The following is an 18,473-nucleotide window of genomic DNA, read 5'->3' on the forward strand; positions in this document are numbered from 1 at the left end:
GTGCCACCTTGTATACTCACTTGAAATACTATTTTTAAAATAAAATTTAAAATCAAATAACTTATCAAATTATTGGGTAAGAACAAAACCTCTTTTTAGGCCAGGGGTGGGCAAACTTTTTGATTCGAGGGCCACAGTGGGTTCTTAAACTGGACCAGAGGGCCGGAACAAAAGCGTGGATGGAGTGTTTGTGTGAACTAATATAAATTCAAAGTAAACATCATTACATAAAAGGGTACGGTCTTTTTTTTTTTTTTTTAGTTTTATTCATTTCAAACGGGGCGGGCCGTAGTTTGCCCACGGCTGCTTTAGGCACATGAGAAAATTCATTTCCTCTGTGCAGCTCTGCTATTACTCTTTTAATGGTTCATGCTGCCTTACTACTGTACTTTTAGAACTAACATTGGCAGAGATGGTAGGTCAAGTCTGAACTAAATTAGAGTATCAATATCACTATGGTCACAAAAAAAGAAATCCAGTAACAGCAGAATTTTCTCCTCAGAGAGAGCATCTAGGAAGCATGTTATTCCCATGACTGCAGTATGTATATGAAATCTTGACTTGGAAATACGGCTTTTGATTCAGATTGATAAAATGTAGTTAACAACAGGGAAAAAAAATCAGGACTTGGATATAGTGTTTTACGCACAGAAAACAGCAGTGTTATTAGTGGCTTAATGTTAAAAGGATAAAATAGTGTTTCCTCTGTATCTATTCTGATCAAAATATTAATATTTTCATCAATGCTTCATATGGTAGAATAAAAAAACAAACTTCTTGTATTTGATAGGATGCCCAATCTGGTGATAGAAGAAAGCTAAGTCCTTAAAAAAAATAAATTATGAATAAAATGTGGACATGATAAAAATAATAAAAGTACAAAAGGGTCATCTCCTGTTCATTATTGTTTAGGCCCTCATTGGATCATCACAGCTAGCATTATACTCCACACTATAGGAAATATGTGGGACTTAAAAAAAAAAAAAAAAGTTCAAGTAAATGAAAAAAGGTAGTCAAGAGATTAAATAATGAACCAATGGGGAAAGATTAATATATTCATTGTTTCATTTCATGAAAACACACACTGTATGCAAGACACTGGATAGGCCCTGGATGAAAGCCATAATACTTGCCTATAAAAAGCTTACAGCCTCAATAGAAAAGCGAGACTAGTACACAGAGTGTATGCTATGCACAGTGCTAGAAAGCAGGGCCACCTAACTCCGCCGGAGGACTCGGAAGGGTTCCTGAAGAAGATGAACTGAGTCATAAAGGTTATAAAATAAACCCAAAGCTTTAAAAAAAAAAAAAAAAAGTAGTGAGTTTAAACCCTCATTGGACTGCCCTGCAAGAATTGGCCAGTCTCAATACCCATGGGGTAGAGATCTCAACACCAACCACCATCAGGAAAAAAGTAGACTAAAAATAATCTGCCCAGCAAAACGCATTTGACAAGGAGAGTTTGTCTTGGTCTGTGCTCCAAGCCAAATAGTGGGAAGGGAGAGAGATTTGCCCTTTTAAAATTTGCGCTACTTAAGTGTTCAAAAATCCATAAACTAAAAATTCAACACAAGGATCTCAGATTTATAATATCTCTAAGGAGCCTGGCAGATACAGAAGCAAAATCATTGTGGAGGGAAAGACTTTCAATCCAGAATTTTTCAGATAAAACCCCATTTAAAATCAAGTTACAGCCCACAATTATAAAGCACACAGGAAACTCAAAAAGAGAACCTCAGGCAGCCCAACAAGCATCACAGGTATTGTCACCCAGCCTCCTACTCTTCCTGAACTCAAAGAACTAGAGGGACTGTTAGAGACTACAAAATAAGTCTACCTCAAATGCTCCAATATATCAAAGACAAACTTTAAAACAGGAGAAAAGAGCAAGACACTATCTTTAAAGACTGCAGGATAGCTGTCCAGCAGAGTGAAGAGCAGTTACAGATGTGGGAGTCCCAATTGATTAGTACTTGGCAGTCACAAAATTGGGAGAAGGAATTGGGAGGAAGTTGACCAAGGCTTGGGTCATCAGTTGTCTTGCATACTGTATTAGTGAGGACACTTGTTTGCAACTGACAAAACTATCACATTTGTCTAGGGCAGCAGTTCTCAACCTGTGGGTCGCGACCCCTTTGGGGGTCGAACAACCCTTTCACAGTTGTCGCCTAAGACCATCGGAAAACACATACATAATTACATATTGTTTTTGTGATTAATCACTATGCTTTAATTATGTTCAATTTGTAACAATGAAATTGGGGGTCACCACAACATGAGGAACTATATTAAAGGGTCGCGGCATTAGGAAGGTTGAGAACCACTGGTCTAGGGAGTATTTTGTTGTTGGCTCATCTGCCCAAGAAAGGCAAAGGTATAGTCAGAAGGACAAGAACTAGAGACTCTCAATCCTTCTCCATCTCTCACTGCTATTTTTTTCTTTGTCGGTACTTCTTCCTTCTTTTCTCCTACTGTGGACTTTTCTCCAAGAAGTGGAGAACATTGCCTCTTGCAGTTTTTGGCTCACACCTTTTACTTTTTCTTTTCTATTTTTTAAATGGTTGTGAAATATCCATTTTTAAGTGTGCAGGTTAGTGGCATTAAGAACATCCACATTGTCGTGCATCCATCACCACTATTCATCACCAGAACTTTTTCACCATCCCGACCTGAAATGCTGTACCCATTTCCCAATAATTCCCCATTCCTCTCTTCCTACAGCCCATGGTAACCACAGAAGTTACTATGAGGCTCAAAGAACTGACTTCTTCATTTTATGTATCTGATAAACCTATAGAACTTTGTAATATCAGGTAGTTGCTTATGTACTTCCATACTTTTGCAATAACTTAGACTTCTAAATGTATTTTTTGTTTCTTTTATAGGACAATGAAGGTCAAACAGCTCTACATTATGGTAAGATGTTTCTTAACTATTAATAATCATTTGAAACTTTTCTCTATATGTTTATCTCAACTTTGTCCAGCACTATTTAGTGCTTAGAAAAATGCCTGGCTACTAGCAAAGATACAGTAACTTTTTGTTTAAAAAATAGATAAATAACCTCTAATGTTGAAGATATATTAAAATTATTTCTTTTCTTTTCATCTTTATTGTTGAAAGCATTACATAGGTCCTCCTTTTCCCCCCATTAACCTCTTCCAGCCCTGTCTCCCTCCCCCCCCCCCCCAGGTCCTCACCACCCCATTGTCTGTGTCCACAGTATATTAAAATTCGTATGGGCACATTCATAGTGAATTGAGCATTTTAATTCATTTCCCCTACTAACTTATTAGCATAGTTAAGTAATCTTTAAGTCACCTATAAAATAGAGGATAATGGCTTTAAAGAGCTACTGGGTAAATTCAATGAGGTAAAAGATATTGAAGTATTTTGTAAAGTGTAAAGTGACTAGTAAAAGTATTCTTTCTTTTTTTTTGGATGTGAATATTGTTGAATAAGAGACAACCATCAATATTTAAATCAGATAAAGGATCAACCACCTTCAGACCTTTTGGGTGGGAATATATTAGGCTATTTTACTAGTTTTGGCAATCCCAGATCACCCTGCAGTGGAAAGTAGCCTGGGTGCCCCTGGGCACTTTTGTCCACTGCTTAGTATTTGCTTGATGTCAAGCACCTTACTGAGTTGTCAAGGAGTCTAACTTATTGGGCTAGCTGTTATGGTAGCTTGACCTGATAAAAAAAAGATTGAAATGTCACCAAATGCATGGCCCAACTCATTTATGACCGTAGCTAGTATCACCTGGGTATCAAAAACCAGCAGGAAGTCTGCTTCTAGATATATACCCTAGAAATACTGCTGGACATGTATATAATGAGACATGATTAAGAACCTTTATTGCAGCATTATTTATAATAACCAAAAATTTTTATTAATCTTTTTTTTAGTCCTCTCTGTACTGTACTTAAAATATTTGTTAGTTAAAATTACATATATATAATATGCATACACACATTTCCTACCTTTGCAAATGAAAATCTCAAGTCCAGAAAGGAGAAGTGACCTTGACAGGGTAGCACAAAGCTGTAGGTAGCAGAGGCCAGACACTTGTCCAGGTCTCCTGGTTAAACTTCCAGTGCTCTTTTCATAATTCCATAAATAATTACAGTCCTAGTATCCTTTTAAAACAGACATTATTTTGTGGAAGATAATCTCTCCTAGAAATAAAATAAATGAAAATCCTTTACCACTGGTTACCTCAGTCAGTGAATCAAGGCTATTTCTCAAAACCGTATTTGTGAGTAAACATATATTTCAATATCTGTGTCTGTCTTCGCACTTTTATAGTCTTATTTCTGTTCACTGAGAGTTTAAACATTAATAAAAATTATCCCTGATTCAGGAATCCTGCCCAAAATTGATAATTGATCTTGTAAAACAACCTCTATTTCTATCTCTCATTACATTATTTATTATAGAAGGAACAAAATAAATATCATACATGTTACAATCAAGATAATTAAACATTAAAATAATACCATTAGTTAGAGGTTTTTGGCATTACAAATATATAAAACTAAAATATTCTGACAACCAGGAATGTTTCATGAAATTAATATTTTAAGTTAATAATCACTTATAGGAGTGATTCATTTTTAATTTAGATTTCTTTTTTAACCAGGTAACTAGACTTTTGCCAGTTTTTAAGTTCATCCAAACAAAGTTTGGCATACAATAATAATAATAATAGTAATTACCATTTATTAAGTACCTACCAAATGCCAGGGAATCTGCTGGGTATAGTTTATCTTTTTAGTCACTTAATGTTATTTAACCTTTTTTTATTTAATAGGTACTCAATAGCTATTTGTTGATTTTATTTTATTTTAGGACCCTTAACCTATTCTTGGGACTTTCATAAAACTAAAAGTATAGTTAAACCCAGGGAGTGCAAAGACTATGTTGGGGATGTCTTGGGGGCTTAGCTACTATTTTTTATGAATTACAGTTTGGCTTGACAGCTGTCCTTGTGTTGACAGCTCTTCTGATTATAGCAGTTGTCAAACTCCATCCTTAAGCAGGTTGTAAATCCTGGCTTCTTCTGATTAAAACTGGGTCAGAGCCAATGGCAGGTTAACTAAAGGCCAGTATTCTACTGTACGGCCATACTGGTTCTTTCCAATTGGGCTTTGCATAGCAGCATACTAAAATCCTTATTTGCCTCAATTTTACTTCGGTGTTTTTGAATCTTCAGATATTGGTCCTCCTGTTATTTTGTAATTAAACATGATCCTTGCTGAAGAGTATATTAGTATAAGTGTGGTCTTCCTTGTAAATGGCCTGTTAGCCTTCCCCTCCTCTCCCTCCACTGGGAATACTAACATCATTGCATCTGTGTCTCCCAGGGGAAATCAAGGCTTTTCCTTGCACGTGTAGTCATGTGATTTCAGAGTGGGCAGGCTTTGTATCCTCATGAGCCCTCAGTCTTCCACGTAAAGCACCATCTGTTCTGTTCCTTCCACGCTGTTACAGGGCAGTGGGAGGAGGCATTCGAGTGAAAATAAATAAAATGAAAAAAGAAAGAAATTCATCATCAAAACCCGGAGGATTAATGGAGTCAGAAGGCTCACTGCTCTGAATGAAAATTCATCTTCACCTGTGCCAGTGTCAGGGCTGCCTCTGTGGCACTTGACAAATAGAGGTTCCCAGGGTACCATAAATTCAGCAACTGTTCTTCTCCCTGTGGACTTGCTCAAGCTTTTCTGAGATGGGCTTATGACTGTTTTTGTATTTCCCAGCACATTGTGGGCACCAATATATCCCCTCCTTAATTGGGTAAAATGTTAGCCCCCTTTCCTTCTTACCCCTTTCTCATCTTCTTTGCTTTTGTCCATTTTGAGGGGGTGGGCAGCTCACACGTCTCTAAAAGAGGACTCTGACTCATGAATAGTGCTTCACTGAAGATGCCAAAGGCAGAGAAATCAATTAACTAATGAATTTTGAGCAAACACTGGGTTCCCAGCACAGTGCTAGATGGAGGAGAGAGAATAAAAAAGCATGAAATCAAGTAGTTCATCATCTAATTGGGGGTTCAATGCCTATTTTAAGAAAAAAAGGCAAAACTATTTGTTGGGCACTTATCTGTGCCAGGAGACTCTGCTAACCATAAACATAGTTTATGCCTATCAACAGTGAATCTCCAAGAGGTGGTGCTGCAGTGCCCACCTTATACTGGGTATGATTCACCTGTGTGGTTTCCCTGTCCTGTAAATCAGTCTTTCTCTTCACTTCCTTTTTGTCTCTACTACGGCTTCCTGATTCCTTTGCTCTCATGTCAGTCTGCCTTTGCATAAACCCCTGGCACTTGTTAATCAAACTCCTTTCTTTATGGATACCATATCCCTTACTCACAAGTACTATTTTGTAATCCTTAAATTCCAAACTATCTCACTTTATAGTTAGACTTGAGCTAAAATCGTATTCACATTTGTTAGGTTAAGGGGATTGTTATACAGCCTCGTTAGCCTTTTCTCAACTGGTTAGCTATAGTGCTCTAGCTGTGGAACTTAAAATTTTAAGCTCCACTCCTGGGTTAGTACTCACAGATTATATCATCTCTCCCTTACTCTTACAGCATCTGTGAAATCAGTGCCCCTTTGTCTGAGATGGCCAGCTTAGTGTTTTCAGCCAGAGACATCTACTTACCCTGGATCTTCATGCTTAGTATCTCAAGTGTTGGGTTAGATTTGAGCCAATAGTGGTCTGACAGATCATGCTAGTTATTATCCTGTGTTACAGATTTATACACTGGGAAATTTATTCCTCTGATACTGCTTTAAAAGTTCCAATCTTAAAACCTAACCAAGTGTTTCTCACAATAAGTTGAGACTGATAGCTACAGCAAAAACGTTAAATGATTATTTCTCAAAATATAAATGTCATGCAGCTAATTCTATGCAGGAGAAATATCCTCCTCTCGGAGCTACTTAATATTAGGCAATGTGTCCTTAACTTTGTTATATTTTGTAAGAAACTGTCTTCCATTGGAATCTAATTTGGTGTACAGTGATTCATGGTATAATGTTCATTATATTATTTTGGGAGATAATTTTAAATTCTCGATGGGATGTTATAATTCTAAACACTTTCTGTTGAATCCTGGGCCTTGGTAAATATATCCAGTCTTCACCTTCTTCCCCGTCTGCGCCAAATCCCAAAATACGATCTCAACCCACCAATACCTGCCCCAAGTATAGAATAGGCAATTCTTGCCTTTCTCTGCTTTGCTCCTCCTCTATTTATTTAGTCATCAAATATATAGTTTTAGTGGCCGTCTAAGAAACCATAACCCACTGAAGGCCTCTAGAGATAGGGTTCCCAATTGGTCTGATTTTAGTTTAGAAAAATTTCTGCCTTCTACCTCTGTTCACTTAGAACCATCTCTGACCTTGTGCTATTATGGATTAGAGTTTGGTGCCTAAGTTTGTCCCAAGTTCACAAATCATCCCAACCTGGTTTGGGCTGTTGACTCTATGCCCACTTCACCTCATATAGCCAGGAAGCCCTGAGCTCCACCAGGGGAGTGAGCAGTTAAGGGAGCCAGAGAAATTATTTTACTTGAGTACCAACAGAGAGCAAAAGAAATGTCATACTAAGTCATTTAAAACCAAACTCCCAGAGAGTTCTGCTTCCATGTAAGATCCAGCAAAGAAAACTGAATTGCATGTAAGATCCAGCAAAGAGTGACAAGCCCCTACAAGACACACAGACTATTTCACTTTGATGGAGCAACTGAGGAAGAGGCAACCACCATAAAACAGATAAGAAAAAAGGCGCTAAAATTAACAAATTCTTCAAGTGAGCTAAACTGACATTTTAGAGTAATTCAGACCCAAGAAGAGTCCTCACTCCAGTGCTTTTTATCATTAACTGATGCTCTTAAGAGAAATTGAGAACAGAGAGAGCTGTCCTCTGTGGCATACAGTCGTGAAACTCTGCCACTTCCCTGGACCCTTATTTCATATGAAGCAAAATCCTTAAACCACTGGCAGTAAATCAGAAAACTTTTCTCTCCTCCTGTCCCTGGGCCCAGGCAGATATCCACTGCTTTTGGAGGAGAAATAAAAGCAAAATCTGCTGCCAAGGAGGAACAGGGAACCCCTGGGCTCTGAACCTTGCACCAACACAAAGCAGAGATCTCTCACCACTGGGGCAAGGCAGGAAACTCTCTCCCACTCATGACATGTTCTCCCTCATACAAGGCAGAGTTGGTTTGACATTTCTGGGAGGGGGGATAAGAACACTAAGAAATCACCACCCCTGAGAGTCTGCCTGAGACGGAGACCAGGCCAAGAGGACAAAGAACTCCATCCCACTCCCACCATGAGCTTTATCCTGAATAATAAGCAATGGCAGTCTTAGAGCTGGAGTAGAAAGAGAGAGAGACTCTCTTTGTGCTAGACATGGAGAGACTACTGACAGCTGAAGGTGGAGCAAGAATACTGAAAAAGCCCTCTGGCACCCTGGACTGCACACGAAGGTAGCAGCAGCCCACACCTGGAGGAATTCAAATGGGTGATCTACTGAAGTTACCTATTGGACCCACAAACCTCAAATCCAGTTCAACTGCTGACTAGATTTAATCAACATCCATACTAATGGCGTGAGAGAAGAAGAGGAATCATTTCTTGGGGTAAATAGTATTATTTACTGCAGCCTCCACTGTCCTTCTACACACAGTGTTCTGCATTCAATCAAAAATTATGAGACACAAAAAAGCAAGGGAAAAAAACAACCCTTTGTCAAGCAATAAATCAGTAATTGATAGAGCAAGTAGATAATAATTCAGCGAGGATATGAAAGATTTGAACAGTACTGTCAATCAACTTGACTTAATTGATATCTATAGACCTTTCCATCTAATAAATAGAATAAACATTATTTCAAGTACACATGGAATACTTTGCCAAGATCGACCATATTCTAGGCAATACAACAAATTTCAACAAATGTAAAAGAAATTGTACAAAGTTTGCTCTATGACCACCTCAGAATTAAATTAGAAATTAATAACAGACACACATCTGGAAAATCCCCATTGTAAAAAATTTAAATACACTTCTAAATAATTCATAGGTCAAAGAAGAAATATCAAGGGAAATTAGAAAATATTTTGAACTAAATGAAAATGAAAATATCCTATCAAAATGTGTGGAATGCAGCTAAAAGCAGTGTTTAGACGGAAATTAAATACTTTACTGAAAAGAATAAAGGTCTCAAAGCAATGATCTAAGATTCTACCTTTTAAAAAAATTAGAAAAAGAAAACAAATTAAGTCCAAGATAAGCATAGGAATCATATATATATATAAAAGCCTAATATGCCAAGTGTCTGACCAATCAGTCGACCTCTCGACCAGTCTCTATGTCACACACTGACCACCAGGGGGCAGATGCTCCGACCAGTAGGTTAGCTTGCTGCTGGGGTCTGGCTGATCAGGACTGGGGGAGACGGGCCGGACACAACCTGGAGCCCTCTTGCAGTCCCATTCCAGCCAGCCGGCCCCCATCGGGCCTAATTGGGACTGGGTGAGACAGCCCCAATCAGCCCTGATCACTGGCCAGGCCCAGGGACCCCACCCATGTACACCTCTAGTATAATAATATCAGAGCAGAAATAATTAAAATCATTAAAATAGAAAACCAAAAAAAATCCATGAGAAAATCAATGAAACCTTTAAAAAGTTCAATAAAACTGAAAGGTCTTGAAAATACCAATTTGAGGAATGAAAGGAAAATATCAACATGGATTCTACAGATATTATGAAGCAAATAAGGGAACATTATGAACAATTTTATGCCAATAAATTAGATAACGTAAATGGACAAATTTCTGAAAAGACCCAAACTACCAAAAGATATAAACTATTTCCCTCAAAAAAAATAGGTACCCTAGATAGCCCTACATTTATTAAAGGGATTGATTTGTAGACAGAAACTTTCCCACATCAAGATCTTCAGAACCTGATTGCTTCATTGATGAATTCTACTAAATGTTTAAGGAAGAAATAATACCAATTCTACACACAAACTGTCCAGAAAATAAAAGGTGAGGGAACAGTGCCCGGCTCATTATACAAGGCTGACATTACCCTAATACCAAGACCAGAAAAAGACCCTAGGAAAATAAAACTATAGGCCAGTATCACTCATGAATATAGATGCAAAAATCTTTAATAAAATGTTAGCAAATCAACCCAGCAATATACAAAAAAAATAATCTATATCTATAAAACCCTAATATGCAAATAGACCAAACGGCAGAACAACTGGTCGCTATGACGTGCACTGACCACCAGGGGGTGTACATGGACCATGGTGGGCGTCAGCAGCAGGCGGCAGAGTACAGAACATGGCGGGCATCAGCCACGGCGGGATGGTGGAGCAGGTGAGCGGGGGCACCAGACCAAGGCAGGGTGCCAGTCGCTGTCATCGGGGCAAGCCTCTGGTGGTTACTGAAAACTATTTGCTCCCCCGCCCCGTGGTCCCGCCCAGCACTCAGACCTGCTGCCAGTACTGGCCCCACTCGCAGCCGGTGCCAGAGCCACCACTCACACCCGCTGCCAGTGCTCGGCGCCATCAGCGGGTGCGAGTGGGGCTGCCAGCCTCCCTCTGCTCCTGAGGGCGACTGGGGCAGCAGCCACCCCTCGCACCTGCTGAAGGCGCCAGCCCCACTCACATCTGCCGCTGGTGCCGGCCCCAATTGCTCTGCGCTGTCAGCAGGTTCGAGCAGGGCCAGCGCTGTCAGTGTGTGGGAGCAGTGGCAATGGGAGCGGGGCTGCCGGCAGATGGGACTGGGGGCATGGAGGATGGGCCAAGACCTGCCCCTGTGCCCACCGCAGCCTCGCAGCCCACAGTTCCTTTCAAGGTGCACAAATTTGTATACTGGGCCCGTAGTAAATTATAATAAAACTAGAGGCCCGGTGCACGGATTCGTGCACAGGTGGGGTCCCTCGGCCTGGCCTGCAGGGATTGGGCCGAAACCAGCTCTCCGACATCTCCAGAGGGGTCCCAGATTTCAAGAGGGTGGTTCTCAGGTGACATACCCTGGAATCTGGCTCCAGGTCCATCACCCAAGAACTGCAGCTGCCAAGTTACCACAGCTTGGCAGCTCCTGCTTTGAGCATCTGCCCCCTGGTGGTCAGTGCACATCATAGCTATCAGTCAGAATGTCTGCCCCCTGATGGTCATCGTGCGTCATCACTACCGGTCGGACAGTTGCTTAGGCTTTTATATACATAAATTGTGATCCTATATCATAAAAGCCTTATATACTACATGTCCGACCGTTCGTTTGACCAGTCGTTATGACATGCATTGATCACCAGGGGGCAGATGCTCCGACTGGTAGGTTAGCTTGCTGCTAGGGTCCGGCGGATTGGGACTGGGCAAGACGGGCCAAATACGCCCTGGAGTGTGTCTCCCACGGTCCCTCCCCAGTTTATGTATATGTATAGTGTTTTTGTGTGTATGGTATAGCTGTTTTAAATTTTTATGTGTTCAAATTTATCAATTTTAGGTTTCCATGCATTCAAATTTAACATTTATTGTGTCTGGGTTTCATATCAAATGTAGAAATACTCGGGCCATTTTATTCCGTAAACATTATAATCATAGGCCTTGAGCCTATGAGCATTTCAAAAACCTAGAAACATATTAGAAATAAAATGTTTTTTGTCCCACAAAAAAAGAAAATTACAAAATATAAATAATTAAATGTTTAAGGGTCTATAAACATATCAGCTTCGTTAATTATTAAATTTAGTGTACACTGACATTTTTTAACTACTTTGCTATGTCCTTCTCCTTGACTTTCATTGGCTCTCTTTTTCAGTCCCTTCTTATATTTCTGCTAACACTGGCTAATGCCAAGCCCCTTAAAAGAACTACCACAATCTCCTAATAGGTCTGCTGCCACAAATTTCTAGACTTTCAGGTCACTCTTTACAGAATGATCATCCTAATACAGAAGCCAAATTATGCCACTCCCCAGCTTATTAACCCCAAACTTCTTAGTGTGGCTTTCCAGGCACCCTGTCCAGTGCGATTGAAACCCAGCCTCTCTGCGTTTGACCCTCTGTTGTTTCTGTGAGACAGCAGCCAGTTCTCAGCGTTCCTGGGTTTGCGAGCTCAATCCCCAGTAGGGAGCATGCAAGAGGCAGCTGATCAGTTTCTCTGTCTCATCTATCTGTCTCCCTCCCTTCTCCCTTACTCTCTCTCTTAAAAAATCAATTAAAAGATTTTTTTAAATCATAATAAAATTTAAAGTGTATTTCTTTGTTTGCTTTTGGGTAACCAAAAAAGTAAATTTGATTTTCCTAACATTCACAAGTTCACTGTACCGGCACAGTTCTGCTTCTGAGGCCAGATCTCCCTACAGCCACTGTAAGGGTTCTCGTCGTTCTGGATTCCTCGCAGCCCAGCACGTGACCCTCCTGCTGAAGTCTGGTCTCTCTGTCTCTGAGTAACCTCGTTTTCATGTCTGTCACTTTCTCTGTCAGCTGCTGCTTGTGAGTTTCTGGACATCGTGGAGCTGCTGCTCCAGTCTGGCGCGGACCCCACTCTGCGAGACCAGGATGGCTGCCTGCCGGAAGAGGTGACAGGTTGCAAAGCTGTGTCTCTGGTGTTGCAGCAGCACACGGCTGGCAAGGCTTAAGCAGAGACTGGAAAGCTACAGTCTAACAGCATAGGGCTTCAGTGATGCAAGAAAACCATACTTCGTTTACCACCCATCTTTGGTGTACATTGGCTAATAAAATCAGTTCTGAGGAACGGGGATTTTGAAGTCTCAGCAATTCATTCTGCTTGCATACATTCTGGCGAGTACAGTTTTGGCGATGAACATGTGTACTGTGCATAATGCACTCCAGTTCTGCTGAGCGTGCTCTGAAATTTATCACTGTTCTTGAGGGTAGGGAGAGGAGTCGCATCATAGTTCACAATATTAAACATGGCTGCTCTTTTAAGAAACATACAGAAACAAAATGTGACTGACAGTGAGGGAAACTTGCATGAAATCCCAGTGTGGTGGGGATCACACAACCTTGTGGCATTTTGTACAGTGGGTCTGAATAGGGAGCTAAAATGTCTAGCCTCTTGGCAGACTGAATTGGGAAGATAAGAAAGAAAAGGGGTGTTAAGAAAAAGAAAAGGCAAAAGGGCAGCATTTCCTGGGATATAGAAGTCACAGGAAGTACCAGAATAAGATTTAGTGACCTCACTCTAAGATTGAGAGGCAGGTTCTGGAGAATTCACTGGTTAGATCAGGATATCTTCAACTCACCTTCACATAATAGGGAGCAATTCCCTAGGGCCCTCTTAACTGACTATACTGTCCCTGTCACATATGGCAGCAGCCTCTGCATATGGGCTCAGGCCTGAACTGTTAGGCCTGTTTGAGAATATGAAATAGCCATACTGCCTCAGTACTTAGTGTGATTAAAGTTATTTCAAGGTACCAGGAGAGCATCTGCTTTTGTTAAAAATACAAGTATGCCACAGTTTTAATGTAAAGGATAGATAAGTATGACACTGTTGAAACTGGCTTCCTACATTTTCCCCTTTAAGCCTAAAGAACTCCATCTGGGGAATTCTTCGACATTTCTTATTATGTAAGGAAAGTAGACAGTTGTAATATGAAAAGAAATGAAGTAAGAAACAGGTTGAGGTGCAAAGGTGACCATTTAAAAATAATGTTTCTAATGTGTTACTATTTAGATAACAAGCAGTAAACGTGCTTAGTGGAGCCCTCGACAATGGACAGGATTTCCAGTAGCTTAGGCTAACCTGTCCTGAAACAAGCCCCTTCGGAAATGGGACATTATTATTGCTGCTCACTTTTTTTCTAAACTAACTTATTTTCTGAGATGTAAGCCAAGCCATTCCCAAGGCTATTCAGTTTTCAATTATCTGTGGAAGAAATATGCATGTTAGTAGGTGCTGAAATGGTACTATCATTCTAGTAAAGCTTTCTCTTCATCATCTGTGCTTTTCCCACAATCCAGCTACATCGAACCTACTGTTTATCTAAATACTCTCATGTTCCATATTAATTGAATGTGTTTTAAGAGACATTATGCACTAGTTACAGCAAATGCAACCAAGATGTATGCAGCTTTTATTTTAGTGTGTGTTTTTTATTAAAACAAATTTTAGTGTTGACATAATTTCAGGAGTCCCCATTTCCCCTCACTTTTGTCCACCTCCTCCCTTCCCCACCTACCCCTTTCTTGGCCTTTACCAAATTACTGTTTGTATCCATGGGGTATGCATATATGTTGTTTAGCTATTTCTTTCACCTTCTTTATCCAGTCATATCCACTCCCCTCTCCTTGGGCACTCGCCAGTCTGTTCCATGTATTCATGTGTCTGGTTCCATTTTGTTCATTTTATTTTGTTCATTATATTCCACATATTAGTGAGATTATATGGTATCTGTCTTTTTCTAACTGGCTTATTTCACTTAGCATAATACTCTCCAAGTTCATCCATGCTGTCACAAACGGTAAGACTTCCTTATTTTTTACAGCCATATCGTATTCCATTGTGTAAATGTACCACAGCTTTTTTATTCGCTCATCTGCTGATGGGCACTTGGGCTATTTCCAGGTCTTAGCTATTATAAAAAATGCTGCTGTAAACATAGGGTTACATATATTCTGATTGGTATTTCAGAATTCTTAGGGTATATTCTCAGAAATGGGGTCACTGGGTCAAAGACAGTTCCATTTTTAATTTTTTGAGGAAACTTTATACTGTTTTGCCCAGTGGCTGCACCAGACTGCATTCCCACCAGCAGTGCACGAGGGTTCTCTTTCTCCACATCCTCGCCAGCATTTGTTGTTTATTGATTTATTGATAGTAGTCATTCTGGCAGATGTTAGGTCTAGTTTTTATTTGCATCTCTCTGATAATTAGTGACCTTGAGCATTTTTGCATGTCTGTTGACCATTTGTATGTCCTGTATGGAGAAGCATCTATTCAGGTCCTTCGCCCATTTTTTAATTGGATTGTTTGTATTCCTGGTGTTGAATTGTATGTTTATGTATTTTGGAAATTAACCCCTTATCATATATATCAGTGGCGAATATGTTCTCCCATTCAGTGAGTTCTTTTTTCATTTTGTTGATTTTATTTTTGCTGTGCAGAAGCTTTTTAACTTGATGTCGTTGCATTTGTATATGTTTCAGAGTTTCTCTTGCCCTCAGAGACATATCGGTTAAAATGTTGCTACAAGAGTTGTCTGTTTTACTGCCTATGTTTTCTTCTAGAATTTTTATGTTTTTGCAACATATATTTATAAGTCTTTTGTCCATTTTGAATTCAGTCTTGTGTAGTGTAAGTTGGTGGTCTGGTTTCATTTTTTTGCATGTGCCTGTCTAGTTTTCCCAGCACCATTTATTGAAGAGACTATCTTTACTCCATTGTAGTCTCTTGCCTCCTTTGATAAATATTAATTGACCGTAGACGCATGGGTTGATTTCTGAGCTCTCTGTTGTGTCCCATTGATCTATATGCCTGTTCTTATGCCCATAGCAGACTGTTTTAATTACAATGGCCTTGAAGTATAGTTCACAGGGGTCTGTGGGTCCCATCTAGAATCCTTTTTCCTGGCTCCTTGTTAAGAGTATTTCAAAAATGAGAATTCTTGTGTTGACTGGCCCAATTTCCATGGTTTTAAGTGCTCTTACTAGATAATATTTGAGGTGTTGTCATGCCTATTTGAAAGAATGGGAGATGTGCTTTTTTAAAACAATTGATCAAGATTTTTAACAATATAGACTATAGTTTTATCACTGACTACCACACTGGGAAATTTTTAAAGGGAACTGGCCAAAAGTTGGCCCTTGACTTCTCTTTCTGCTACAGGGCAGAAATGAGCCCACCTGTTAATTCTGTGTCACTCACTAATGATGCCTGTTTATATGTTTAGCTTTTGCGGCTTTTCAAGATCCTTAAACCGCCCCTCCACAGTAGCCCTATAAATTAGGTAGTGCAGCTGCTATTAAGGCCACTTAAACAAGGATGAACCTGAGACATAAGCAGATGACTTCAGTTGACCAAGGTTAGAGAATAGCAGTAGAGCCACAATTAGAACCAAGTCTGCTGAATTGCAGTCCTTTCTATTAGAGCACAAAACTCCTGTGAAGTGTTCAAGCTCTGCCACCAGTACGTCTTGAGAGTTTACTAAACAGCAGGTACTGTCATTCCCTCCTCTCATTATCGTGTACATTTACAATTACTCATGTTATTTCAAGGCATTGCATGAGGTATCTTGAAAAGCCTCATAGAATTTCATAAATTGCTAATCAAAAACTCACTAAATCTTTTAAACCTACTTTAACTGTGTCTCTAATAAAGATGTAAGAAGTCAGCCAACTGGCCACGTATTGTTATCTCTTATGCTTGTCAGGTAGAAGGGTAACAACCAAAGTATAATATCTGGAAGCATATCTATTATATCTTTTTTTAATGTTTCAGCATTTTCCAGCTAAAAGGTTGCTATAATCCAGTGAACCTTTCTATTAAATAGGTATTTCTTAGCTTCCTGCCAGGTTTAACTACTTGGCTATGGGTTATTATTCCGTGTACATGGCATCTCTGAGGATTAATGAACAAGGCGTGTGACTATAGCAAAGCTGAGTTTGGATTGCAGGAGGGATTAGTGCCCAGGCTAATATATGCTTCAGTTGAACATGAAGACTTTTAAATGTTTATTTAATGTTTATCAGTTGAAACATGAAGGCTTTTATCAAACTTAAAGTCCCTAATAGATCCCTTTATAAATAAATGTTTATCACAGAATAAACGTGTAACCTACCAGCCACAATTTAGTAATGAAAATATTGCATTTAAATATTTATAAGTGAATTTCAAATTCCAATTCCTATGGTGTTTTGGGTCAAATGCTTTAATAGAATTTATAATACTATATCTGATCAATTCTTTTTTTTTTTTTTTAACGTATCCAAAATTGGTTCTTTCACAAACAATGGCATGTCAAAGTTGAATTGGCAGCATTTTTTCCTAGTGATTCATACATAAGCTAACGTACCTTACAATCAATACATCTGAACTTCACTGACATGACAGTTATTACACCTTAATTGTTTTTTGTCTAAAGTTTTACATGTCTCCTTTTTTTTCCAATTGACCCCCACCGCCCCTGTGTTCGTGTCCATTGGTTATGCTAATACGCATGCATACAAGTCCTTTGGTTGCTCTCTAAACCCCCCTCCCCCCATCATTTGTCTCTGGATCTATTCTTGTTCATCAAATAATGTTGATCAGTATATCCCACATATAAGTGAGATCATGTGATATTTATCTTTCTCCGATTGGCTTATTTTGCTTAGCATAATGCTCTCCAGTTCCATCCATGCTGTTGCAAATGGTAAAAGTTCCTTTTTTTTTATAGTGGCATAGTATTCCATTGTAGATGTACCATAGCTTTCTAATCCACTCATCTGCTGATGGGCACTTAGGCTGTTTCCAAATCTTAGCTATTGTAAATTGTGCCGCTATGAACATAGGGGTGCATATATCCTTTCTGATTGGTGTTTCTGGTTTCTTGGGATATAGTCCTAGAAGTGGGATTACTGGGTCAAATGGAAGTTCCATTTTTTTTTAATATATATTTTATTGATTTTTTACAGAGAGAAAGGGAGAGAGATAGTTGGAAACATCAATGAAAGAGAAACATCTATCAGCTGCCTCCTGCACATCTCCTACTGGGGATGGGCCCACAACCCAGGTATATGCCCTTGACTGGAATCGAACCTGGGACCTTTCAGTCCGCAGGCCGACGCTCTATCCACTGAGCCAAACCGGTTTCGGTGGGAGTTCCATTTTTAACTACACCTTACTTTTATACAGGACTTTATAGGCAAGCATGTTAATTGAACCTCACAATAATTATAAAAGCAGAAATAATTGGTATTTTCTCTATTTTACAATGGCAAAGAAAAACTCAGAACTGATAGGAAAATGCCCATCTTTATATAGACTTTTACACAGAATTGAAATGATCTCCCAAGCCTAGTGATACCAAGTTCAAAAGTTTTACACCATGTTTCAGGATAAGCTAAAGTGCAAACAAAAGCAGCCACACTCAAAGGTGCATTGTTAAGCCTCCTAATGGATTTTATATATGCACATTGGATTTTCTCCTTAAAACATAAAAAGCCTTCAATGCAGTCTTCTGTAATCATGTGATTTGAAAAATTATGACAGTCATTACTGGGGCTTTACCTTGAGCAGCTTTAATTATTTTAATAACCATTCACAGTTCCTTCATCAGAGAGATTTTGGACCAAAGTATAATGATTATCAGACTGATGGGGGAAAGCTCCCTTGTTATACTTATCACCTAACGTTTATTATGTGCCGAGAGTGATCAATTTTTTACATATGCGTTAATTGCATTAAAGGACTGAACAGGAAAAGCTATT

The 18,473-nt window shown here is 39.3% G+C and overlaps 1 protein-coding gene across 3 annotated transcripts in view; it reads left to right on the plus strand.

The window, feature by feature from the left end:
- Window positions 1–12,801, plus strand: part of ACBD6 (acyl-CoA binding domain containing 6) — a 131,206-nt gene extending 118,405 nt beyond the window's left edge. For all 3 annotated transcript variants that reach the window (XM_036343175.1, XM_036343177.1, XM_036343178.1), the window contains 2 exons: window positions 2,886–2,916; window positions 12,525–12,801. In XM_036343175.1, the coding sequence (XP_036199068.1) occupies window positions 2,886–2,916; window positions 12,525–12,679 (186 nt within the window). In that variant the 3' untranslated portion in view covers window positions 12,680–12,801. The remainder of the gene's footprint in view (window positions 1–2,885; window positions 2,917–12,524) is intronic.
- The last annotated feature ends 5,672 nt before the right edge of the window (window positions 12,802–18,473 follow it).

This window comes from Myotis myotis, unplaced genomic scaffold, assembly GCF_014108235.1.
Source record: "Myotis myotis isolate mMyoMyo1 unplaced genomic scaffold, mMyoMyo1.p scaffold_m19_p_18, whole genome shotgun sequence".
Classification (NCBI taxonomy): domain Eukaryota; kingdom Metazoa; phylum Chordata; class Mammalia; order Chiroptera; family Vespertilionidae; genus Myotis; species Myotis myotis.